Below are 24,784 nucleotides of genomic sequence, written 5' to 3'. Positions count from 1 at the left end.
GGGTTTGGGAGAGTGGAGTTCTCTGTTCTCTGCCTGGCCTCAACCCTGTCAGAGGTCCCTCTTCATCCCCAGAGCAGTGCCCCAGCAATGCTGCTTTGAGAGGAAAGACAAAACTGGGTCACTTGGTGGGGCCTGCAAGGAAGGGTTTGTTGAGAAGCAGAGCCATCCTCTAAGTCCTGACTGTTTCCTGTTGGTCACCCTACCCAGGTCCTCTGTGCTTTATTAATTAAAAAAAAAATTTTGATTGAAGGATAATTGCTTTACAGAATTTTGTGGTTTTATGTCATACATCAGATCCTCTGTGCTTTAGGAAGAGGTGGTGCTTTTCTCTCTTTGCCAAACTTTGGTTGGTCTCTGGATCAAGTGACTCGGGTTCTTTTTCTAGCCCTGGCTTGCGTCTGTCTCCTTTCTACAACCACAAACATGATACAAATACAGCCTACCTGATATCAGGTTCCCCAGAGAATCTTGAGCCTCAGTTCACACACCCTGGCCCTTGGGATCTGCTCTGGGGAGCTCCTTGTGCCAGCAGGATGGAAGCATCCTTTGTAATAGAAAACAATGTGTCCCAAATACCTGCCCTTTTGAAATAGATATGAAGATCCCAAGGAAGGAGGAGGCATGCTTACTTTTGAATGTCTGGATTATGTCGGGGTTTTGTATCTTTTTTTCCCATTTCTCCAGGCCCCAGATTGAACAGAAAAATAATGTTGTTATTCTTTTTATTTAGTTTTTATTTTATTTTTAAAATGTTCTCATCATTCTTTTTATGGATGGGGATACTGAGGCAGGTGGATGATTTTCTGGGCCCTCAGGGCACAGGCAGAGCAAAGTCTCCTAGTTAGCATGTTCTCCCGCATCATAAATGCCCCACTGGACTCCAGGAATCCCTGGGTTTTAGCGTCCCCTAGAGGGCTTCTTTCCTTGCTGGATTCCAGGGTAGGCCTCCCCTTCTTTTCCTTGGGGAAGCATCTAGACCAGGCAACCCCCATAGGTTTCTCACATTACTCCTTACAACAAGCAAGGGGTTAGAATGACCCTCCTTGAAGGCAACTGGAGTTGGAGGAGGCTGGGCAGGAATGAGGCTACTTAGAAAGTGAACCTGGGGATCCCTCAAAGGCTTCTGCCTGGACTGCCCTCTTAAGTAAGGGAAGGGGAGGTCTCAGACCAGTAGCTCACCATCCTTCATTTCTGTGGTGCCCCACTCTATAGGGCTCAGCCATTCTCCAGAGAATTGCTGGTGTAGACCAGAAGTCCATGAACTCGGATCGGGGTGGGCGGGAAAATGCATTGTTATTTATGGGAACCTCAATGGAACTGGAATTTAGTCTTCCCTTTAATTACTGCTAGACGTTACAGACCACAGAATATTAGCAGTGTCTGTGACTCTCATTAATAGACATCACAGACATTTTCCTATCAGCTTGCAATTGTCGCTGTCTCCAGATTGCATCCATGCTCACAGCTCCTCGTGCTGGCAGTGGTATGGCCTGTCGCTTGGTCCTGTGATTTAATGTATTAATAAAGAAGCACAAATATTACCATTACTCATTTTTATAAAATATTTGATCACTGCATTGCAATATGTTTGATTTCCTTTATAATCTTATATTTTATTTTATGTATTTAGAAACATCTGTTGCCAAAAAAGGGCCCATAATTGTCATTAGACTGTCAAAGGGATTCATGGCATAAAAATGATTAAGAACTCCCCATCTATACTGAAGATGTTTCATTTGGAAAGGATTTAAAATTCTTCTCCAGAAATGGCCTCGATTCGTTGCAGCACAGGCCAGGCAGGAGGCGGAGAGATACAACCCACAGGAGGGACAAAGAGCTGGGGTTGGGCTCCAGGGACCAAGGGTTCTGAATACTTCTGTGTTCCTAGTCTTTGCCAGAGGCTGGGGATTTAGCCCAGGGATGAGGAGGTGACAGTGAGGGAGAAAACACATGAGACAAACACCCTCAATGTGGTTCGTGCCTTATCAGCCCTGTGAGCAAGAACACGTGCTCTTGTTCACTGTACCTGGGCCAGGCTGGGCCCTCAGTCCCAGAAGTTGTACAAATGAGAGAACTTAGGCCCTGAGAGTGAGGATCCTACTGTGCCAAGGGTCCCAGTCCTAGGTGACATTAGACCCTCAGGCTGGAGTCCTGAGAGGGACTGAACACAGTGAAATGATGTTCGGGGAAGTCCTGATTTCAGATGTTCATATCTCAAGAGACCATGGGATGGGGTTTCTGGTCTGGAAAACAGAATCTCAGCGGGACTTTGCCTTTGTCCTCAGATGTGTTGTATTGGGGAGAGTTCTGACTCGGACGACTTCTGAGAACGGCGGGTAGTGATCCGTGAGGCATTGTTTCTGCTGATAGAAGAGCCCAAAAGGCTGAGTTGGGGTGGAGGATGTTCGCCTGCTCGGGGTTGAGGGGCTGCTTTTGTTTCTCAGCTCTGCCCCAAATGGTTTCTGTGGTGAGGGGGTGGTGTGTTTGTTCTCCAGACAAGGGGGTTTTGTGCTGGGCTGTGGAGCATTCAAAGGTTTACTAGGGAGGGAGTCGGGGGAGGCTGGGGGACACTGGAGCATGGAGGGGAGGGGGTTGTGTTTAGGCTACAGGCCTCCCCAGCCTGCCAGTGAGATGCCACTCAGGAGGGTGTAAACCAGCCTCATGCCACCTGAAAATCCTGCCTCCAGGCCTCTCAGAGGTGGGCTGGGTAACTGGGGCACCCATAAACAGAGGGCCTGCCTTCCTCCAGGTAGTGAACAGGAAGGGCTGTGACCTCTAGGAAGCCTGCCATCCCTGAGGTCAGCCCTTGATTGAATTCTCTTCCATCTCCTATCTGTAAAAGGAAGAAGCTGAAGTCCTGGACTCCTTGGCCATGTCTTCCTGGGAAAGGCGGCTCCATCGGGCCAAATGTGCACCGTCTTGTAAGTGCCCCTCCTTCCCTGTGGCTCGCGGGAGGCCCTCACCTGCAGAAAGGCCTGTGAGGGAAACCTGGGCTTTTCTCAGGGCCTCCTGGGACCTCTTTTCCCTGCAGAGGGTCTCCTTCCACCGTCCCCAGCCCCAGCCTCCAGTTCTACTCTGCTTTCTCCTTCCTGGCTGAGGAGTGTCCTGCTCTCATGCCCCTGCAGCTGTCCCCCCTCACACTGTCTGACTCCAGTGAGGTTGAGCTTCTGGTTTAGTGGTAGTTTCCTCCCCTGGATATCACTCTGTGTCTGTAGCCTCTCTCTACTATTTTGTGGCCTCTCCCCTCACCTGGTCTCTGTGGTCCCTCTTCTCACATTATGGCTCCTTCCCTCACCACACGCCACTCTGCTTTGTCCTCTCATCCTCGGTGGCCTTCCTTCCTACTACATTCCAAGTGCGACGCCCCTCCGCTTCCCTTGGTTTACGCTATGGACTCTTCCCCTAAGCTTATGGAGCGATGAGGAAGAGCAGTCCATGAAGAGCACTGGGCAGTCTCCTGCTCACCCCTCAGGCTGCGTATTCACAGCTTTGATGCCTTGCCTGGTGGCCAAGAACTTTTAGCTTAGGAAACTGAAGGCCTAGGTAGGGCTGGCCTGGGGGCCACTTGATACATACCAAAGGTCAGTACTCTGAGACTTCACAGCCTATTAGGGAGGAGGTGGGGCAGCTGTCTGAGGCACCCTGCTCCTGCCCCCATCAAAGCCAGCTCCTGAGGAAAGTTAGGGCTCCCTGTGATGGGGATCTGAGTTCTATGTCGCTCTGGGAGGGTGGGGGCCTGGGGTCCCATCATGACGGAGGTGCTGCGTCATGGATTCTGCCATTCTCAGCTTGACAGGGCGATGCCTTGCGTCTCCCTTGCAGACTTGTTCTCCTGCTTCAATGGGGGCGAATGTGTGCACCCGGCCTTCTGTGACTGCAGGCGCTTCAATGCTACCGGGCCGCGCTGCCAGATGGGTGAGTCTGGGCTCCATTCTACCTCTGGGAGGGGCCACAGGTTTAAGAAAATCTATGGACCTGAGACTCAAGGGTCTGGGCTAGAGGGAGTGGGGGTGGAACCCACCAGCCTAGGGCTCAGTGCCCACTGCTGCTACACAGAGATGCCCTTTTTGTCCCTGGCTCAGTGTACAATGCCGGCCCTGAGCGGGACAGCATCTGCCGGGCATGGGGACAGCATCACGTGGAGACGTTTGATGGCCTCTACTACTACCTGTCTGGGAAGGGCAGCTACACCCTGGTGGGGCGCCATGAACCTGAGGGAAAGATCTTCTCAGTCCAGGTGAGGCGTTCACTGCCCCTTGCTTATCCAGGAAGGTTCCTCTAGGCCCTGAAGGCTTGGTTGGCCTGGGCTCTGCTTGGCAGAGTTAAAGAAGCTGGCTCCTTCCTTCATCCTCTCAGCTCCTGCCCAGGGCTTCTGCACCTGGAGGGAGCTGAAGGCTCCATGGGTCTCACTCATCCACTCACTTCTGGTTGTCCCTGGCCATTCATTCACTTAGTCTCTCATTCACCAAGTATTTATTAAGTGCATAGTTGTACTCTTTTCCTGGCACAAGGCCTGGTGCTGGCCCTGTGGACAACACAGATGTGGTCTCTGTCCTCATGTCACTTACAGTCTAATGGGGAAAACAGACATCAAGTCAAATGGATCATTTCAAGTGCAACTGAGTGCAATAGAGGAGAAGTGTCAAATGGCTAGAAGAGCATGTGATGGAAACCTAACCTTGCCTATTGGGAAAGATGGTGATCAGAGAGGGCTTCCTGGAGGAAGTGATATTTATGTTGGGATTTGAAGAATGAATTAGAGCTACACAAGTGAAGGGGTGGGGGCAGACATGAGAACACTCTAGGTCAAGGGAACATTGGGTACTATGGTATGTACCTTAGATAAGAAAGAGCATGGTACCACAAAGGAAATAGTAGAGGTCCTGAATGACTCACCTTAGGGTGGCCTCCTCTAAGAAGACTTTTTGTGTGCTCTGACCTCCTGAGTGGGCTCAGGGGCTCCTGTCTGTGGAACCAGAGTTCCACACCATTACCCTATCATTGTATTTTTCTTACAAAAATCTGTTTATGAGTTGGTCTCCTCTCCAGATATAAGTTTTCTAAGCAGGGACCATGTCTTTTCAATTGCTGTTCCCAGTACCTGGATTAATGCTCAGTAAAAGCTTGTCTTGTGTATGAACACATGTGAAAGTCACAGTCTCATGGTCGGACAGATCTGATTTTCACATTTACCCTGCGTTTCAAGTGGGCAGTCACCTGTGGACATAGTCTCTACCTGGAGAAGAGTCTAGTTGGAGAGCCTGCTCTGCTGGAGGGCACCTTGGCCAGTGCGGAGTTAAGGCCGAGAGGTTGGGAAATGGGGGAGACCATGGTGCTCAGTGTCACCTCTCTGCCTGCCGGGTGTGCCCCTTCTGTCTCAGGCACAGACCTGCCAAGGGGCTGCCTGGGGGCCAGGTCCTGGATGGACTGGGGACCCTGACCAGCTCTCCCCACTTCACCTTGGAGTATCATGGGTATCACACATCATGACAGTGTCATTTCATGGTGGCTCAGATGGTAAAAAAAAAAAAAAATCCACCTGCAATGCACGAGACCCAGATTTGATTCCTGGATTGGGAAGATCCCCTGGAGAAGGGAATGGCAACCCACTCTAGTATTCTTGCCTGGAGAATTCCATGAACAGAGGAACCTGGTGGGCTACGGTTCATGGGGTCAAAAAGAGTTGGACATGACTGAGTGACTAACACACACGTGTTATGATTACCTAGACCAGTGGGATGCCACACATTCACAAGTTAAGAAATGAACTTAATGAGTCATAACCACCATGAAAAGAAAGAAAAAAGAGAATGTAAATAGAAAATATTGTAGGAATGAATTACACATTAATAGTGGTGAATATTATTTTGTAAAACTTTTTGTTTTATTTAATCTATATGTGTATATATTTCTCACTATGGTCATGGTCACAGAAGTTTGAAAAATATTTAGGCTATGGAATGGCTTTCACACGTCCTATTTTTGGTTGAAATGGCTCCAGCCTGCCTAATCATATTTAACAATAATCTAGTGGAAGGTTTGTTCACTCATGGGATGGATTTTCGCATTTGGCAGAGATACATTTCAGACCCTAAACTCTGAGAGCCCCTACCTACTTTCCTTGTGTCCTGTGGCTTTGGAGGTGTAGGTTCTGTCTGAGCAGGGGCGGAGGAGACACTCATGTGACAGGCAGCACAGGAGTGATACGTGTGTGAAGGGGATGGCTAAGCTGCCTCTACCAGGGTGGCGGTAGGAGTGTGTGTTTCTAGTGTGAGCATTGAGAGTGCCCTGTGATATACCTATGAGATGTGTCTTGTGTTCATTATGAGTGTGAGATGGCGTGAGTGTATAACTGGGCTTTCAATCTGATGGGATAAGCTGGGGTAGATAAACAAAAAATTCCAGAAATAGGGAGACAGCACAGTTGTATTGGAATCGTGGCTGTGCGTGTGTCACCTGTATCACTTCACCTCTTTGAGCACGAGCCACCTCCTCTCTGAGATGCAGGTAATGAGAGCTCTGACCTCCCTGTGGTGCTGAGGGGACTGGGAAAGATGACAGAGGAAAGGTGCTTGGCATGCAACGGGCAGGCAATCCAGCATCAGTGGGAGCTCCACAGGGTGCCTCTGGGCCCACAGCCAAAGCTCGGGACCAGGTGAGTGGCAGGAACTTGCACAGTGGCCTCTGAAATGCCCTCCCCCCCCAGGTGCACAACGACCCGCAGTGTGGCTCCTTCCCCTACACCTGCTCCAGGTCTGTCAGCCTCTTCTTTGCGGATGAGCAGGAGATCCATCTGGCCAAGGAGGTCACCCGTGGAGGCGTGAGGTAACTCTAACACCTTCTTCCCTGAGCTCCCCTACTCCCTGGCATGGGTGGTGGGAGATGGCTGCGCATCTGCCCTTCTCAAGCTGTTTTCTGGTGGCAAACAGAATCTCCACCACTATGGCAGAAACATACTGGCAGGTCAGCTGAATTTCTAGTCAGCTGGGCTTACAGAAAGATGAGTCCCTCATGATTTTCTGGAACTCTCAGACCCTGTGGGTTTCCAGACAATGGATTTTCAGGCAATGAGCGAAGTTTCCCAGATTAGCTGTATAGGCATGCTTAACAGGTTTTTGCTTTCACAAGTTGAAGGAAATCTTCCTGAGTGTATCCTACATAGTTCAAGCCTCATCAGAACAGATTCTGAGCACACTTTCACCCTTTTCTGATGACATGGGGTCATTTTGAATGTCACTTACCTTGTTGGGACCTCAGGGATGACTGAGGGACTATTTAAGGGGTGAAGTCCCGGCTTCCTGTATCAAAAGGCCCCAGACTGTGGTCCTTTCAGAAATCTTTCTTGCGTCTCTTCTTCACTGGCCTCTCCTTCCTTGGCAGTCCACTGCCACTTCATCTTGCTGTCAGGAGGACCTTCCTGCACTGACCCTCTTCCCCTTTCTCATTTCCTGCTTCAGACCTGGAAACTGGGTAACCAAGCTTTCTGGTGCTGAGTGTAGAATTGAAGATCCAAAGTGTTTCGCTGTGAATGAAGCCTTGGTAGATGACTCTTTTGGCTCCAGCTTTGACTGGTTAGACACTCTTTTTGCTTTCCTTCTGATTTTCAGCTGTGTTAATGTTGCCAAATTCCAGATTGGCTAAGAGAGTCTGTGCCAGTAAAACAGGGGAGGATATCAAGATTGCCGGAGCCCTGAACTCTTTCCTTCATGTCCTGTTTGTCTTCTCTCTTGGCTTTTTCTTTTTCTCTTCCAACTCCTTTCTTGCTTCCCACCAAAAATACAAGCAAAGTGGATGTCTGTTTATACTGTCACTCCTGTCTAGGGAAAGGAACTGGCAATTTCAGTCACTCTAAGATTTATTCCTGCCAGGGAAATTGCAGTCTTATTTTTTTAAATATTAGTTTCTGCTTAACTAACTGCCCTTTATTTATTGAAACACCATCAATAAAATACATGTCAATAATTTTTGTATAAAAAGTCACCACTATTAGTGCTCAAAATCCCGTGATTGTCCTCACTGTGATTCCAGATAGCAAGGGAAATTGTAATTTTGAAAAGCAATTTTAAAACTCTGCAAACCAAAGAACTCCTTTCTAATTGTGGAGTTCCAAGCACCCAGGAAGTCAGGGGGAAGGAAAATAGGGACCTTAGACCCTGTGGTGTCAGTGGCCAGAGGGTGAGGCTGATCCAGTGCACATGGTGGGTCCTACGAGTAGAGGATGGTGGTCCTCTCGCGAAGGGCCTGGGCTGGTGGAGGTGATGTGGATGCCCTGAAGCTCTGAGCTGTATCCTGCAGGGTCCAGCTGCCTCACGTGATGGGGAACCTGCGTCTACAGCAGCTTGCTGGCTATGTCCTCGTGCGGCATCAGTCAGCCTTCACGCTTGCCTGGGATGGTACCTCGGCCGTCTACATTAAAATGAGTCCAGAGTTCCTAGGCTGGACCCATGGGCTGTGTGGGAACAACAATGCCGACCCCCAGGATGACCTGGTGACCAGCTATGGTGAGGTGCAGGGCAGGTGGCCTCCAAGGGGTTTTGGTTGGGGTGGGGGATAGGTCAGGCTGGGAGGAGTGGAGAGGGACTTGGCACAGAACCCTGGGGTCATGGTATTAAAGACCTGGTGGGAGGCCAGAGGCCCCTTCCAAGTGTGTTTTAACCTGGTTTCCTCATTTTCCTCTGGACCCCAGTTGCCTCATTTGTAAAATAGCTGTAATGAGAATTTATACTTAGGTTGTGTGAGGATCTAATGGACACTTTGCCAGGGGGCGCTGGCCCTGCAAGGTGTCTGGGGGATGGAGGCGTTGAGGGGATTGCAGGGTGCAGGGGCCAGAGGGAGCCAGGGAGAGAAAGGCTCCAGCTGGAGAGGCAGGAAGTTAAAGTGAAGAGATTAGACCAAATCATAGCGACTCTGGCCAGAGAGGAAGTGACACCTTTGAGCAGCCACAACATACTGAACATTTTACCCGTATCATCTTGTATAGTCTCGTATAGTCCTTGCAATAAATTCACAAGGGGATGATTTGCTCTATTCACACATGGGAACCTCGCCATGAGAGGTACGGGAGCTTGTTCAGACTCACACGTTCGTTCCCTCTCGATGGCATGGTGTTGCTTTTCTGAGTTTCGAGCAGCAGGGAGCCACTCCAGGGAACCTTGAGGGTCTTGAGCATTCTTGACTATTCTTACCAAACAACTCTTTCAGGAGAATGGCTCTGTAGGGAAATGCAGACTGGGATGGTAGCTCAGGAGGCTGGTTTTCAGCGCCTTGCCTTTCTCTTGGCATCTCTTTGGCTCCACCTGCCTCTCCTCTGGCCCCCTACCTGTGGTCATGCTGGTCCTGCCCTACAGGGAAGCTGACTGACGATGTGGCGGAGTTCGTGCACAGCTGGCAGGAGCAGGCCCCCAACCAGCCTCCAGGTCCCACAACCTCCTCCCTGCCCCGCCCTCCATGCCTGCAGCAGAGCCCAGGAACTATGCAGGTGTGGTTCCTGGATAGACCCCCCTCTACTCCGGCCCCCTACCCTCCACCCTAGTGTCTGGCTTAGGTTGGTTTCCTGTCTACTTCTTGGAAAGTCACTGGCTGCAGGGGACCAAGGTTGTTGGTGTCCATGCCCCTTCCGTCTCCTCTCCACCCTTCTCTTTCTCTCCCTCGGGCCCAAGTTGGGGTGCCGCATGGGACTGGTGAAGTCAGAGGGCTGTGTGTGGCCCTGCCAGCCTCCAGCTCTGGCTCCTGGCCCACACCCAGGGTGTGTATGACCGCTGTGAGGTGCTGCTGCGACCCCCCTTTGACACCTGCCATGCCTTCGTCAGCCCTCTGCCCTTCATGGCCAGCTGTACCAGCGATCTCTGCCAGTGAGTGGGGACCCAGGAGCGAGGGTGGTACTGGGCTGTGGGGAGACCTCTCCCAGTAGTGGGTGGGGCCTCAGCACGTGGGCCACTGAGCTTGATGGCCCCAGGCAGTAACAGATATGCTTCCCAAAGTTCTGAAATGCTTATGTATCTGCATGGATGGGAAAGACTGTTCTCATTCAATAGAGGCCCAGAAATGGGGCCTGACCACCCCCGGGTCTCATCAGTCAGGGGCAATGCTGAGACGAGAGCCCAGATTTTCCGACCTCCAATCTAGGGATCTGTATACCTAGCTGCCTCCCCTGGCTCCCTTTCCCAGCTGTGGTAGGGAGGGGTACCCTGAGCCCTGGCAGACTCTATCAGGTGCTGGGGGGCTGGCTACAGGTTGAATCTTATATTCTTGGCTTCCCTGCACAGATCAGCAGGCGATGAAGCCACCTGGTGCCGGGCACTGGCAGAGTATTCCCGGGCGTGTGCCCAGGCAGGTCGGCCGCTGCAGGGGTGGAGGAACCAGCTCCGGTCATGCAGTAGGTGCAGCCTGGTTGTGGGCAGGAAGGGATACAGACAAGCTCTGTCCTGGGGCTGTGGGTGGCATTCCCAGGCCTCAAGTCAATGTCTTGTCCTGCTGAGAGCCACAGTTATCAAGAGTGTTAAGCCCTGAGGTTCCATCCCCATGAGACAGATGGGAAAACTGAGGCTCAGAGAGGGAGGGACTGGCCTGGGGCCACCGAGTGTGATAAAGGTGGCTCTTAGGGTCTCTCAGGTTCTCACTAATTTCCTGGTCACCTGGTGCTCCCACTGGGACTAAGAAAGCCCTCCTACCCCCACCCTAGGGCTTGGGTAGGCCCTGGTTGGGTCCTGGCAGAGCTGGGGCCGGAAGGGAGTGGGCAGGCCATACCATGCTGCCTTCCTTCCAAGTGGTGCTCTGCAAGGAGAAGGCCTTTGTCTACAACGAGTGCATCGCCTGCTGCCCAGCCTCCTGCCAGCCGCGGGCATCCTGTGTGGACAGCGAGATAGCCTGTGTGGATGGCTGCTACTGCCCTGATGGTATGCTAGTGGTTCAGTGGGTGCCTGGCAGCATTTCTCTGGCCTGGCATAGATGGGCATGTCTGTTTGCATAATGAAGGAAGGAACAAACAATACATGAATGAGTGAATGAATGGCTTAAGGGAGGTAAGGGTAGGGGCAGAGTCGTAGCTCTTGAAGATTCATCAGGATATTTAATTTCATTGACACTGAGCTTTTTAAGGTGTGTAGATGGGGGCAAGTTATTCAGTCATTCATTTATTCATTTATCACACATATATTTGTTTAAACTTTCATCCATGTACTGTTTTTCATGGTGTATAAATCTGCAGCACAGCTAATGGTGCAGAGCTTGCTTGGTGAGGATGGGATAAAAAAATATAAAGATACAGTTGTTGACTTTAGGAATCTGAGTCTGGTTGCAGTGACAACACTTACACATATAACTCAGGTCTGAGGCAGAATATGATGAGGACCAGCTCAGGAGTTCAGACAAGAAAAGATATAGGAATTCATTTGTGGGGAGAGATTGTCAGGGAAGGCTTCCTGGAGGAGGTGGCCCCTTAGTTGGTTCTAGATACAGTGACAGGCTTCTGAGAGATGGAGAGGAGAAGCTAGTCAGCATGCACTTTGTGTGGGGTGAGTCATTCTCAGAGCAAATGTCTAGAGGTGGGATTATTTGCTCAAAGGGGATTCAGATCTGGCCTGAGCCATGCATTTATACAGGAGAAAGTTTGAAAGTGAGCTGGTGGTGAAAGAGTGTAGATGAGGTGATGTTTATCACAGGCCCTGGAGAGCCATGAAAGGTTTGTGAACAGGAGTGGAGATGAGTTAAGTGGGCCTTTGCTGTCACCCTAGGGCTGATCTTCGAGGATGGGGCCTGTGTGGCACCGGCTGAGTGTCCCTGTGAGTTCCATGGGACCCTGTACCCGACTGGTTCAGTGGTGAAAGAAGACTGCAATTCCTGGTCCGTGTCCACTGCTGGGAAGGGGGTGGTGACTTCCGGGCTTTTCCGTTACGGCTGCCCCTCCACAGTCTGGGAGCCTGACCACATGGGGCACTCACTCAGCACCTCTGAGTCACAGATCTCATCAGATCCACTCTGTGGGTGGAATCTCCACCACCCATTTCAGAGCTGGGAACACTGAGGGCTGGGCAGGAGCTCTGCAACCCTCTAGCATCTATCCTAGCCCTGGAGGGGTGAGTCCCTACCCCCTTGGTCTCTGTGTTTCAGCGCATGCACTGCGGGCAAGTGGGTGTGCAGCACGTCTGTCTGCCCAGGTACGTCTGACCCTGTTTGGACTCCACCCTTTCTCTCAGCCCCTCAGCTTTTAGGGCCGGGGAGCACAGAGGGCCAGGCCTGCTGCTGGGGTGGGGCGCTCACTCAGTTCCATTGGCTCCGCCTGCCCCTCTTTGTGTTCTCAGAACTGCTTTGATGAAGGATTTTGTTCTGTCCTGGCAGGGAGGGTTTTCCATGGGGTCCCTCCTGAGCGTAGGGGGCTTGGACCGAGAGCGGTCTCCATGCTCAGGGCCTGGTCTCCGGTCAGAGGGAGAGGAAGGGAGAGCTGCATCTCCCTTCAGACAGACCTGGGGGCCTTCTCCCCAGTAACCGGGCCTCTCAAAGGGAGGGCCAGGACTCCAGGCACCCCCCTGATTCCTGAGGACGGGTGCTGTCTCCTCTGGGTGCTCAGAGCCACAGGGCAGAGGCACACTCTGTGGGGCAGCTGCCTCTCTCTGCCCCTCAGCTGAGTGTTCAGTGACTGGTGACATCCACTTCACGACCTTCGATGGCCGCCGCTACACATTCCCTGCCACGTGTCAGTACATCCTGGCCAAGAGCCGCTCCTCGGGCACCTTCACCGTGACGCTGCAGAACGCCCCATGTGGCCTGGTAAGGGCTGGGACCCCAGGCTCCAGCCAGCTAGCCACCCCTGACTGCCGTCCCCTAGAGAGGCTGGGGGTTTAGGGCAAGGCCTCAGGTCCTTCCACAGCCCCACCCTGCTGTCTATTGTTTCTGGGCAGAGCCAGGGGATAGCAGACTGGGTTCTGGCTCCAGAACATCTGTTGGTTGAGTCACTTCCCTGTCCTGGCCATCATTGTTTGTTTTTATTTTAATTTATTGAAATACAGTTGATTTACAATGTTGTGTTAATTTCTGCTGTACAGTAAAGTGAGTCATTCTTTCTGGTTTGGTTTTCTAAATTTTTTTGGAGTATAGTTGATACACAATGTTATGATAGGTTCAGGTGTACAGCATAGTGATCCAGCTATACATATACATATATTCATTCTTTTTCAGACTCCTTTCCCATATAGGTTATTACAGATTATTGAGTAGAGTTCCCTGTGCTACACAGTAGGTCCTTGTTGGTTATCTATTTTATATGCAGTAGTGTGTGTATGGCGAAGGCAATGGCAACCCACTCCAGTACTCTTGCCTGGAAAATCCCATGGACGGAGGAGCCTGGTGGGCTGCAGTCCATGGGGTCGAGAAGAGTCGGACACGACTGAGCGACTTCACTTTCACTTTTCACTTTCATGCATTGGAGAAGGAAATGACAACCCACTCCAGTGTTCTTGCCTGGAGAATCCCAGGGACGGTGGAGCCTGGTGGGCTGCCGTCTATGGGGTCGCACAGAGTCAGACACGACTGAAGCGACTTAGCAGCAGCAGCAGTGTGTATATATTAATCCCAAGCTCCTAATATATCCCTCCTTCTATGCCACATTTCCTCTTGGCTAACCATAAGCTTGTTTTCAAAATCTGTTTCTGTTTTGTAATTAAGTTCATTTACATAATTTTTTAAAAATTAGATTCCACATATGAGTGATATCATATTTGTCTTTCACTGTCTGACTTCACTTAGAATGATAATCTCTAGGTCCATCCAGTGTTGCTGCAACTTGCATTATTTCATTCTTTTTTATGACTGAGTAATATTCCTTAATCTTCTTGAGTATTACATCTTCTTTATCCATTCCTCTGTCAATGGACATTTAGATTGCTTCCATGTCCTGGCTATTGTAAATAGTTCTGCAATGAACACTGACAGGCTTGTATCTTTTCAAATTATGGTTTTCTCCTGGGCTGTGCCCATGAGTGGGATTGCTGGATCATATGGTAGTTCTATTTTTAGTTTTTTTAAGGAAACTTCATACTGTTCTCCATAGTGGTTGTATCAATTTACATTCCCAGTAACAGTGTAGGAGGGCTCCCTTTTCTCCACACTCTCTCCAGCATTTACTGTTTGTAGACTTAAAACATTTTTTTTTTTTAATTTATGTGTGGTTGTGCTGGATCTTCGTTGCTGCATGCACGGGCTTTTTCTCTAATTGTGGCTAGCAGGGGCTATTCTCTAGTTGTGGTGCACGGGCTTCTCATTGCAGTGGCTTCTCTTGTTGCAGTGCACAGGCTCTAGGACACATAGGTCTCCATAGTTGCGGTTCCCAGGCTCTAGAGCACAAGCGCAATAGTTGTGGGGCATGGGCTCAGTTGCTCTGTGCATGTGGGGTCTTCCCGGACCAGGGATCAAACCCATGTCTCCTGCATTGGCAGGCGGATTCTTTACCACTGAGCCACCGGGGAAGCCCTATATTGTTGTGATTATTTTTACATTATTATTATCATTCCCCAGGATGTCCCTTCCTATCTCTGCAGGCTAAGTCTCGTTAGCACCCTACACCTGTTTTCAGCACTGATCACAACAATTAACCAACTTTGTAATCCCTTATTTAAAATCTGTATCCCTCACGAGTATGTATTCTTCCTGAGGTCAAGGACTGTATCTATCACTTTCATCATGTATGATTGTGTGGAAGGGAAGTATAAATGGACCCAATAATGTGTACTACCCATTTCAGGGATGAGACCCTGAGACCCAGAGAATATTAGCTTATTTCCTGCCTGCTTATGAGTGGAGCTTGATATTCTGCAGGGTGTGACAGAAAGAGCTACACAAACACCAATAAAAGGATGAAATTAAAGTCCTGGGTTGCAGTCAACTGGGGAAGCCAGTGTTTCAGAGACTGGACTCTGAGCCATCTGGGGCCCAACTCTGCTCTGTGTCATAGCCTGAGGGTTGACTACCATTTTTATTTGTATTAGCATAGTTCTGCCACTAACCTTCTCCAGCCCGGGCCTCTGCCTTCTCATTCCTCAGATCAGAGCATTTGGTTAGAGGACCCCTAATGTCCCTTAGGTGTCTGACACTGTGAGGAGCCTGCCTGTGGCCTCAAACCGTGCTGAAATCCCTGCCTTTGGAGGGCTCTGTTGGGATCAGCAGGCAAGACAGACTAATCCTTCCCATTTGGCTTTCCTCTCTCACTAGAACCAGGATGGAGTCTGTGTCCAGTCAGTGTCAGTGATTCTGCATCAGGACCCTCGGAGGCAGGTGACCTTGACCCAAGCAGGGGATGTTCTTCTGTTTGACCAGTACAAGGTCACCCCACCCTACACAGACGGTAAGGCCCTGGTGGACAAGAGCTAGCTGAAAGTTAGCAGCCCAGGCTCTTCTGGCAAAAACACATGCATGTGCAAGAGCTCACATTCTAGTACTGGGTGAATCAGGTCAGGGGACACCTCGGTCCCAGGAACATGGACTCTGGACTTGTAGAATTGTCTCTGCCCCCACTGCAGCGGGTTTCATGGCAGTATGATGGCTTCTCCTAACTTAAGGATATTGATGGAGATGTCTTCCATCTCCACTCTATTATTATCCTTTCTAATTTCACAAGGGATTTGTGATAGCTTGTAGGAAGCACAAAATCTAACAAAAATGGCAGAACGATTAAGAAATAAAATAGCATTAAAAAAACTAAAAAGGAAAAATAAAGAATAAGGGCTCAAGGCTGAGAAGAGTGAAGATGCAAGGGGTGTAAAGGGGTTTAAAAAAAAAAAAGCAAGTCACAAAAGGTGTAAAATTCACTACAACTAAATCTAAAATTTAAAATTGCTACAATTGAATCTGAAGTCCTATTTTCACCTTCCTGGTGGCCACTGTGAAAAAACAAAAACAAAAACGGGTAGTTACAGAATTCCTTTTTGCTAGAGAAGGAAACGTACCAATTCCTTAGGGAGGCAAGCCTTTAATTGGCACTGAATGCTAGAAGAAATTTCTCATCTGGGGCTGCTACAGTAGCTTACCCCTGGGTCCTGATTTCATCACTGAACAGGATTTCTTCAGGGCTCCCCAAACCAACCCAGAGCTTCACTTCTTTATGGTAGAGCTTTACTGTGTGTGAAGAATGGACTGGGTATGGGGTGAGCGTGGGCTCTGCAGGTGATGGCGGTGGATGGGGCGATCTTGGTCGAACTTCCTACATCCCTTCTCCGTTCTGTGCCTAGACGCCTTTGAGATCCGGAGGCTGTCCTCCGTGTTCCTGCGCGTGAGGACCAACGTGGGTGTGCGGGTGCTCTACGACCGCGAAGGACTGCGGCTCTACCTGCGGGTGGACCAGCGATGGGTGGAGGACACCGTGGGCCTCTGCGGCACCTTCAACGGCAACACGCAGGACGATTTCCTGTATGTGCCCTGCCCTGGAACCGGAAGAAGAGGGGGAGGCGGGGCCCTTAAGACTATATGCATCTGGGCACTGTCTAATAACATTTCTCTAGAACGCCCATGGGTTCTCACTGTGCAAAAGGTGCATCACTGGTTGTTTATTCCTCTACATTTAAATTTTAAGTCTGTTTCGTTAGGGCTTCCCTGGTAGCTCAGCTGGTAAAGAATCCACCTGCAACGCAGGAGACTCTGATTCGATTCCTGGGTCCGGAAGATCCTCGAGAAGGGCTAGGCTACCCCCTCCAGTATTCTTGGGCTTCCCTGGAAGCGCAGTCGGTTAAGAATCCGCCTGCAATGTGGGACACCTGGGTTTGATCCCTAGGTTGGGAAGATCCCCTGGAGAAGGGCATGGCAACCCACTCCAGTATTCTTGCCTGGAGAATCCCCATGGACAGGGAAGCCTGTGGGGCTGCATTCCCTGGGGTTGCAAAGAGCCGGATATGACTGAGTGATTAAGCACAGCACGTTGTTTCTTTAAGGCAGGAGTTCACAGTCTTTCTTGTGCCAAAGAGTCATCAGAGAGCTTGTTAAAATGCTGACTCCTGGGCATGGTCACAGTTTGGGAACTTGAGAGGGGACAGAAGTCAGACTTTCCAGAAAGGAAAACAAATGATTGATTTTGATGGCTGGAGGTTCTGGTCAGTCCTTCAAGTTACACGCATTGGGTGATGTAGAAAGAAACATGAGAGGCTTTCTTCAGCCAGAAATGAGAATTTGCTTGGAAAATCAAGAATACAAAAAACTTGAGAGCTTTTCCATGGAGGTACATTTTAAAATGTAACATCCTACTCTGCCTTGCCTGGTGGACAGCTCCTTGCCTGGTGTTAGGGCACCTGGTCAGAATGAGGGGAGCAGACCTTGTTTATTTAGCATGTGTGCTGCCTGCCATACTCCTAGCTGTGAATTCTGGGTGGAAATAGTGCTCTGTGTAACTTGTGTTATCACTGTTCTGGAGCAGGAATGTGCATGTGGTGGGCGCCAGGCGGAATTTGCCCTTCATGGACCTATGACCTCTGGCCATTGTACCATCTACACCCAGTTCAGTAACCCTTGGAGACTGATGATATCTAGGAAACTTGAGTATCTCCCGCCCTTTGTTGCCCCTCGTGTGACTATTTTCCACCTGGAGAGAGAGGGAGGGAAAAGGAGTTTGGGGGAACTTTCCATGGAGGAGGGTGAAGGAAGTCCTTACTCGGTGAAGTTTGGTTCATGCTGTCCCTGTTTATCTCTTCCTGACATGAAGACCCAAGTGTGGGTAGGGAGTGTGAGCTAGTATATGGCTCCAAACCCATATGGAACCTGTTAAATGTGATGTGTATATGTATGCATGCACATTTGTAATTGTATGTGCTTGAATGTGTCTGCGTAGATCTCCTTTTTGTTTGCATGTCTGTATATATTTGTGCTGTGTGTGTGTGTGTGTGTGTGCGTGCGCACACAGGTAGTATATGTGAACCTATGAATGTTGTCTATTTGGGAGGATATGTATGCATGGGTGCTCATGCTTTATGTTTGCCTGTGTCTGTGTGTGTGTATGTGTGTGCACATGCATGTGTACATGAGCAGGTGGATGCTTACCTGGGTGTATGCTGTGTGTTCACTTGGGTGCACATGGGCCAGTGTGTAAATGTGGCTCTACCGTGGCTGCAGGTCCCCAGTGGGTGTGCCTGAGAGCACTCCACAACTCTTTGGCAATTCTTGGAAAACACTGTCCGCCTGCTCCCCGCTGGTCTCTGGCTCCCCACTGGACCCCTGCGATGTGCACCTGCAAGCCGGTGAGGTGGCTGGGTGGGAGGTGGGTAGAACTGGTTTGAGAGAGAGGAGATGGGAACCTGAGTGTGAGGATGTTGACCACATTGGGTAGGAGTGATCAGAAAGGAGGAACTGTGGGGAGGGGACGGGCCTTCCCTTCTGGTGAGGATCAGGCAGAAGCAAACTTCACGTTCTACCCCTGTCTCCTACACGCATATTTGTACGGGCTCCCCCATCTCAGAGCAAAAGTCCAGGTCCTCACAGTGACCCCGCCAGGCCCGGCACTCTCCTTCCATCCCCCTTATCTCACCTCCTCCCCGCACCCACCCACCACCTACCTCAGCAACACTGGCCTCCTTGCTTTCTTCTAACCCAGCCTGGTCTGTCTCCTTTCCAGGTCTTTGCACTTGCTGTTCCATTCTCCTGGAATGTTCTTTCCTCATAAACACATGCCTGACTCTCTCATCTCTTTCAAGGTTTTACTCTAACATCATCTTTCCACTGAGGCCTTCTGAACCACTGGATTTAAAATCACAATTCCCCTCCCGCCTCCACCTTGCAATCCCCATTCTCCTTCTCAACTTTCTCTCCTTAGATTCTTCACCTTGAATTTACTGTTTAAGTTGTTTAGGGATGGTCTCCCTAACCCAGAATGTCTGCTACACGAGAGCAGGTACTTTTGCCTGTTTCCTGTTTTGTTCACTCCTGTGACTCCTTCCACATACGGATACATGCCTGACATGAGGAATGCATTGTGTGAGTGCCTGCATGTGCTCCTGTGCATATATACCACACATATATACACATACACACATGCACACACACTCCTGTGTACAGACCCTGCAGCTGTGGGGAGGGAGGGAGAAGCTGGGGCCTGGAGTACCAGGCAAATCAGACCCCTGACCCTTGCCCATTCCTCTGTCTCCAGCCTCCTTTGCCCTGCAGGCCTGCAGCGTGCTCATGGGGGAGCTGTTTGCACCCTGCTCTGCGTACCTGAGCCCCGTGCCTTACTTCGAGCAGTGCCGCCGAGATGCCTGCCATTGTGGGCAACCCTGCCTGTGTGCCACACTGGCTCACTATGCCCACCTGTGCCAGCGCCATGGGCTCCCCGTTGACTTCCGTGCCCACCTGCCAGGCTGCGGTGAGCGCCCCACGCTTGTGTGCCCCTGTGAGGGCACTGGAGGAGCCGGAGTTCCAGATCTGAGTGTCCACCTGCCTCCGTGACTGGCTGTGGGAGACCCCAGGGAGTGGGCTGGTGGCCAGGTGAAGCGAGGGCAGCCCCAAGTCAAGGCCCCTAAGAGGCTGCTGGAGGGGGCACAGTTGATCTTCACAACCCATGGAAGTGAGAGAGGCAGAGTGTGTGTGTGTATTTACACACTTGTGTTTGTGTGTCTATGTGTGAGTGATGGTGTGAGTGCAGGGCTATCAGGGGACGACCTCCACTCCCCCCACAAAATCACTACCTAAGACGAATGCCCTGCAGAGAGAAGGAAATGCCACTGGTAGGGTCCAGGCTGAACTTGGGAGATGGGATCTATCTCTGTGGCTCTGCCATTCTGGGATAGTGGGAGGCAGACTGGATTCAAGTCCCAGCTGTAACCCTGACCTTCTGTGTGACCTTGGGCAAATGTCTTAACTTCTCTGGCTCTCAGTTCTCTTCTTTATGATGGTGACCCCACTCCACAAAGTTGTGAGTGTGCGAGGGAGGCAAAGCACTGTCACTTTTCTCACTACAGCACTGTCCTGTGAAGCCACCAAGGAATACAGCCCATGTGTGGCTCCGTGTGGACAGACCTGCCAGGACTTGGCCAGCCCTGAGGCCTGTGGGGTTGATGGTGGCAGTGACCTCAGCGGGGACGAGTGTGTGGAGGGCTGTGCCTGCCCACCAGACACCTATCTGGACACCCAGGGTGACCTCTGTGTCCCCAGGTGAGGAGGCTGGCTTGAGCTCTGTGTCAGGGGCTAGTGAAGCTGGGGGTCTCCAGAGCATATGAAACTGGGTGCCTGCCTGGGCCTCTCCTGTGCCTACTTCATCTCACAATCACAGGGCAGGCAATGGAAGATAAGCTGGGCTTATTGGACTCCCTCCCCACTTCCCGCCCAGGCCCCTCTCCCCAACTCTGGCTCTTGGGTCCAGTCTGACTTTGCCACAAGACAGAACAACCCCACAGAGCTGAGAGAGTCTCTGCCCTCATCTCCCCTCTCCTTCCACACATCTTGATTGATCTGGTATGTCCCAGACATTTCTAGACAATTCAGCAACAAGCAAAACAGAATCCTGCCCTCACAGAGCTCACATTCTAGGTGATGAGACAGAAAAGATAAGCAAATAAACAGAAACTTAACGGCTCTTGTGGTAACAAGAGCTACAGTGCCAAATACAGCCGAGTGAGCCCAGGGAGTCCTGGGGAGGGAGGGGTTGCCCTAATGTCACATGAGGTGAGCATGGGAGGAAGGCCTTTCTGAGGAGTGACGTGTGAGCTGAGGTTTGAGGAAGGGGTGCTCCAGGCAAAGGGGACTTGGGGAGCACCCTGAGACCTGCTGTGGGCGTTCTCCATGCGGCTGGAGGGCAAAGTGGAAGGGGCAGGTGAGAGGTGGTGACCTCACAAGATCTCAGGGTTGACTGGCCTGGGCCCCTCCAGGCCTGTTTCTTTTTTTTGAATTTGTAAAATGGTATCACATTCAACTGAATGTGGGGGACATCAACATGAATGATGGGGGACATATTTGATTCACTCAGAGTCCTTTTGAGCTGGAGTCCTTGCTTGAGATCCAGATGTGTGCCGTGCCCCCACCCCTTGAGGTTGAGTGTTGTGAGCAAGGGGAGCCTGTGAGGGTTATGTGGGATGGAAGAGGAGTTAGGGAGAGAGAAGATGGTGAGGAACGCTGGGGTTGGATGAGTTCAGACAACCCGTCCAGCCCTCAACTGCTCTGCTCCGAGGCCTGCACTTGGCTGTAACCAGCTGTTTGAGGTATGGGAGGAGGAGACACAGCCTTTGCCCTCAAATGACCTACAAAGAGGAACCTATGAAGAGGGTCGCGTAAGGATCCCCACTTTACAGATCCCTTTAAGGAAGAGAAAGAAGGGCCTAGCCTGGTGTTCAAAATATTTTAACCGCCCATGTGCTATAGGTACTAAGCTATCAGAACAGATGTTGGCTGTGAATGCCCCTGGCTGGCTGCAGGGTGGGGTTCCTGTCCTTGGTGGTCCCTGCCCCAACTCCTGAGTCACCTCACCTTTCTCCGTTCCCGGCTTTTCTAGGAACCAGTGCTCCTGCCACTTCCAAGGAATGGATTATCCCCCTGGAGACAGCAACGTTCCAACTCTGGGCCACTGGTGAGCTTTCTAGACAGCGGCATTATTATCCTGTCTTTAAATGGAAGTTGCTGACTAAAGAAAGTGCGGCTGTGTGGAACTTGCCTTGAAGCGACACCCTCCCTCTGCACAGGGAGCCAGAGACAGCAGAGGGATGTCTGTCTGAACTCTGCAATGACCTGAGTGCAGTGATTCGGGGTCTCTGGGCCCTGCAGTGACTGGGTGGGCTGACTCCAGTGCCTCTCTCTCTCTACAGCCACTGCAAAGATGGAGTCATGAGCTGTGATAGCGGAGCCCCGGGTAAGGAGGATTGGGAGGGTAGGGGCTCCTTCATGGTGGTGGGATGAGGGAGAGGAGGGTGGGGAGCTCGAGGACAGACCAGGACGAGGAGAGCCTGCCCGAGGTCTCATGCCAAACCAAGCCTTCTGTAGTCCTTGTCTTCTCGGAAAAGGCTGCAGCTTAGAGCGTGGCATCGTGAGAGCTTGTTCCAACCTCAGGTCCACTCTAGAGGCTGTCCCTCCTGCTTGTCAAGGAAATGCCGAGACTCTGTCTCCCTCAGGGGTGACCAGCTGGGATATCTGGGCAGTCCTGACCTCCCCTGGCTCCTGGATTTCCTCCATCTGAACCATCACGTGTCTGCTGAGGCTGACTGTGTCCAGCCAGTGTGGGATGTGGGGTTACAGCGGTGGGGAGGATAGGCTGGGTCTTCGAGACCCTCACAGGCAGTGGAAGTGGGGAGGTGCTGGATGACATAGTGGTGGATCAGCCGGTGAGTGTCTTGGCGGGGCAGGGAGCTGGAACCCTCAGAGAGGGCCTCAGAGGGCAGAGGATGCCACTAAGTATGGAGACTGGCACAGAGAAGATCAGAGAATAATCACATGGCAGGTGGCTAAGAGCAGGGCCTCCAGACTCAGCCCTGGCTTCACATCCTGCCCAGCCCTCACTACCTGTGCAGCCCTGAGGAACTCACTTTACCGCTCTGAGCCTTCGCTTCCTCTCTTGCAGTATAACCTAGATGCCTGCATTCTTCCCACTCTTCCTGTATTATCTCTGAAAGTGTGCTTCTTTTTGTAGCTCCTGTCCTCAGATTTCTTCTCTTTGGGACTTTTATTTCATCTCCCGTGTCTAGCCCTTTCTCTCTGTTCCATCCCAGGGTTGGCATAGAACTCAGCCCTGTTTTATTGATTTCCCTAAGAAAGGTCACTCGCGTGGTATAAGTGTACAAGACCGACTTGACTGAAGGCTCTGGGAGAGAGAGTGGGTTATGTCACAGAAATACAGGTGAACGGGAAGTTGACTTTCCTGTTGTTAAAGTTCGCGGCCACTTTGTCACACTGTATAGCTGTGCTCTTTCCGGCTCCTCCTCTGGTCCCTCTGGGACGCTTCCTCTTTCTTTATCATGCCTTTTGAAAGCAGAAGTGGCTTCTCTCCATCATATGGGAAAGTGGGGGATAGTAATACCTCACAGAATTGTGGCAGGGTAAATAAGAAAATGCAGGTGAAGGGCCGGGAGCGGTAGCCGGTGAAAGGACATATCTGGTAATTGGTACTGGTGATGGTTGTCCTGAGGAATGCCTCAGGGGCAGCCAGGGCAGCAGAAAGCCTCAAAGCTCCATCTCTGCCTTCATCCCCTAGATGCTAGTCCCCAGGTCTCCCCGCCCACCCCACCCTCTGCCTCCCAGGAACCCACCCCAGGCCTAGGTGTTCCAAGCATCCTTCTGAGGGTCCAGGCTCTGGCCAGCACCACCCTCTCCTCTTCCAGCTGCCGCCTGCCCAGCGGGCCAGGTCTTTGTGAACTGCAGTGACCTGCACGCCGACCCTGAGCTGAGCAGAGAGAGGACGTGTGAGCAGCAGCTGCTGAACCTGAGCGTGCCAGCCCGTGGCCCCTGCCTCTCAGGATGCGCCTGTCCCCAGGGGTATGTCTCCGTGTTGCCCTGGGTTCCCACCCCGGAAAGGCTGGCAGAACCAAGGACCACAGGGTGGAGCGAGGGGCAGGAAAAACCTCACACACTCTTGCAGGGAGGCGCAAGCCCGAGGCTGTCCAGGGGCAGCATCATAACCAGCAAGGAATCTGAGAAACAACAGGAGGGTGGGGAGCCAAGCTGGAATGGTGTCTACCTCCCTCTGCTTTTCACCAATGTGTGGCCTTAGACAAGGAAGGGGCCTCACTCCTCTGAGACTCAGCTTTTCATCTGTAAAATGGGAATAATAATAATACCTGCTACCTCAAAAGTTGGTTGTGAGAATTAAATGAGGTGCTGAAGGGGACGCACTGGGTGGGTGCTGAGCCTGCCCTAGAGGTCTCATGGGCTGAAGACCAAGAGAGAGGAAACCCATGTTTAGCTCTCAGGCTTCATCCCTGCAAATTTCTGACCAGCTTGAGGGCTCAGGCCTCACCCAGTGGAAGCGGTCTCCCTCCTGGGTGTCCGAGATGCTGCTATCACAGCTGCGTGATCTGCGTGCGCTGACTTCTATGGGTTACCTCATGGGTGTTCTGCTTGCTGAGGTGACTGCAAGGGCCCAGCGCCTCACTCTGCCCACTCCTGATGTTGGTCTTACTTCAGGTCTAGGCTGAGAAGACACCCGGGTGCCTTGTCTCATGACTTGGCAGCATGGGGCTGCGTCCTTCCACCTGTGCAGAGCTCAGTGCTCAGCTGGGAGTCCCAGGCCAAGCCTGGCGGCCAGAGAAAGTGAGAAGAGGGTCAGGGCTTCTAGGGTGCAGAGGAGAGGGAATAGTCAGTTGGAGTTTTGCTATTTATAAAACACTGAGGTATAATGATGTCTTTCAATCTCAGAGCATCCTTGGGAGAAAGGAGGGGAGGATCATTATTCCAGTTTTGCAGATGAGGAAATTGAAGCCAAGGGTTGGATGGAGGGAAGTGGTCTGCCCAAAGATCCATGACCCGAATCCAACTCGGCTTACTCCAAACCCGACCCTTTGGCCAGAGCATGCTGGCTCTGGGAGGCCTGGGGTCTGGTTCCCTTCACAGAGGTCATGATGTGGGTTGTGAGCCTGCCCTTTCCCAGACAAGGGCATCCACAAGGGACCCCTGTGAGGTCTGGAGAACTCACACAGGAATCCTAGACCTGAGACTCTGCATTTCTATTAATAACAAGCTCCCACGAGGTGCCGATGTTGCAGGTCTGGGGACCATACATTGAGGAGCAAGCTTCTAAAGCAACGCCTGCCATTAGGGATTAGTTTTACTCAAAAGATCCTGAAGCCAGAGTGATGCTCCCTTTTCAAACCCCAGGCTTCGAAGGGTAGGCTAGGATGCGAAG

The 24,784-nt window shown here is 51.3% G+C and overlaps 1 protein-coding gene across 1 annotated transcript in view; it reads left to right on the top strand.

The window, feature by feature from the left end:
- Nucleotides 1-24,784, top strand: part of OTOG (otogelin) — an 85,667-nt gene that overhangs the window by 1,136 nt on the left and 59,747 nt on the right. Inside the window, exons 4-23 of the mRNA XM_081541780.1 lie at nt 2,843-2,921; nt 3,823-3,915; nt 4,083-4,237; nt 6,707-6,825; nt 8,296-8,501; nt 9,348-9,478; nt 9,745-9,851; nt 10,266-10,375; nt 10,767-10,895; nt 11,733-11,841; nt 12,109-12,155; nt 12,620-12,765; nt 15,202-15,334; nt 16,218-16,395; nt 18,085-18,209; nt 19,115-19,327; nt 19,923-20,115; nt 21,449-21,523; nt 21,759-21,802; nt 23,265-23,418. Coding sequence (XP_081397906.1) covers nt 2,843-2,921; nt 3,823-3,915; nt 4,083-4,237; nt 6,707-6,825; nt 8,296-8,501; nt 9,348-9,478; nt 9,745-9,851; nt 10,266-10,375; nt 10,767-10,895; nt 11,733-11,841; nt 12,109-12,155; nt 12,620-12,765; nt 15,202-15,334; nt 16,218-16,395; nt 18,085-18,209; nt 19,115-19,327; nt 19,923-20,115; nt 21,449-21,523; nt 21,759-21,802; nt 23,265-23,418 — 2,546 coding nt within the window. The remainder of the gene's footprint in view (nt 1-2,842; nt 2,922-3,822; nt 3,916-4,082; nt 4,238-6,706; nt 6,826-8,295; nt 8,502-9,347; nt 9,479-9,744; nt 9,852-10,265; nt 10,376-10,766; nt 10,896-11,732; nt 11,842-12,108; nt 12,156-12,619; nt 12,766-15,201; nt 15,335-16,217; nt 16,396-18,084; nt 18,210-19,114; nt 19,328-19,922; nt 20,116-21,448; nt 21,524-21,758; nt 21,803-23,264; nt 23,419-24,784) is intronic.

This window comes from Giraffa tippelskirchi, chromosome 11 (assembly GCF_054371585.1).
Source record: "Giraffa tippelskirchi isolate mGirTip1 chromosome 11, T2T-mGirTip1v1.2.pri, whole genome shotgun sequence".
In the NCBI taxonomy this organism is placed as follows: Eukaryota; Metazoa; Chordata; class Mammalia; order Artiodactyla; family Giraffidae; genus Giraffa; species Giraffa tippelskirchi.
The sequence above is the reverse complement of the archived record's forward strand: the minus strand, read 5'-3'. Positions and strand labels throughout refer to the sequence as shown.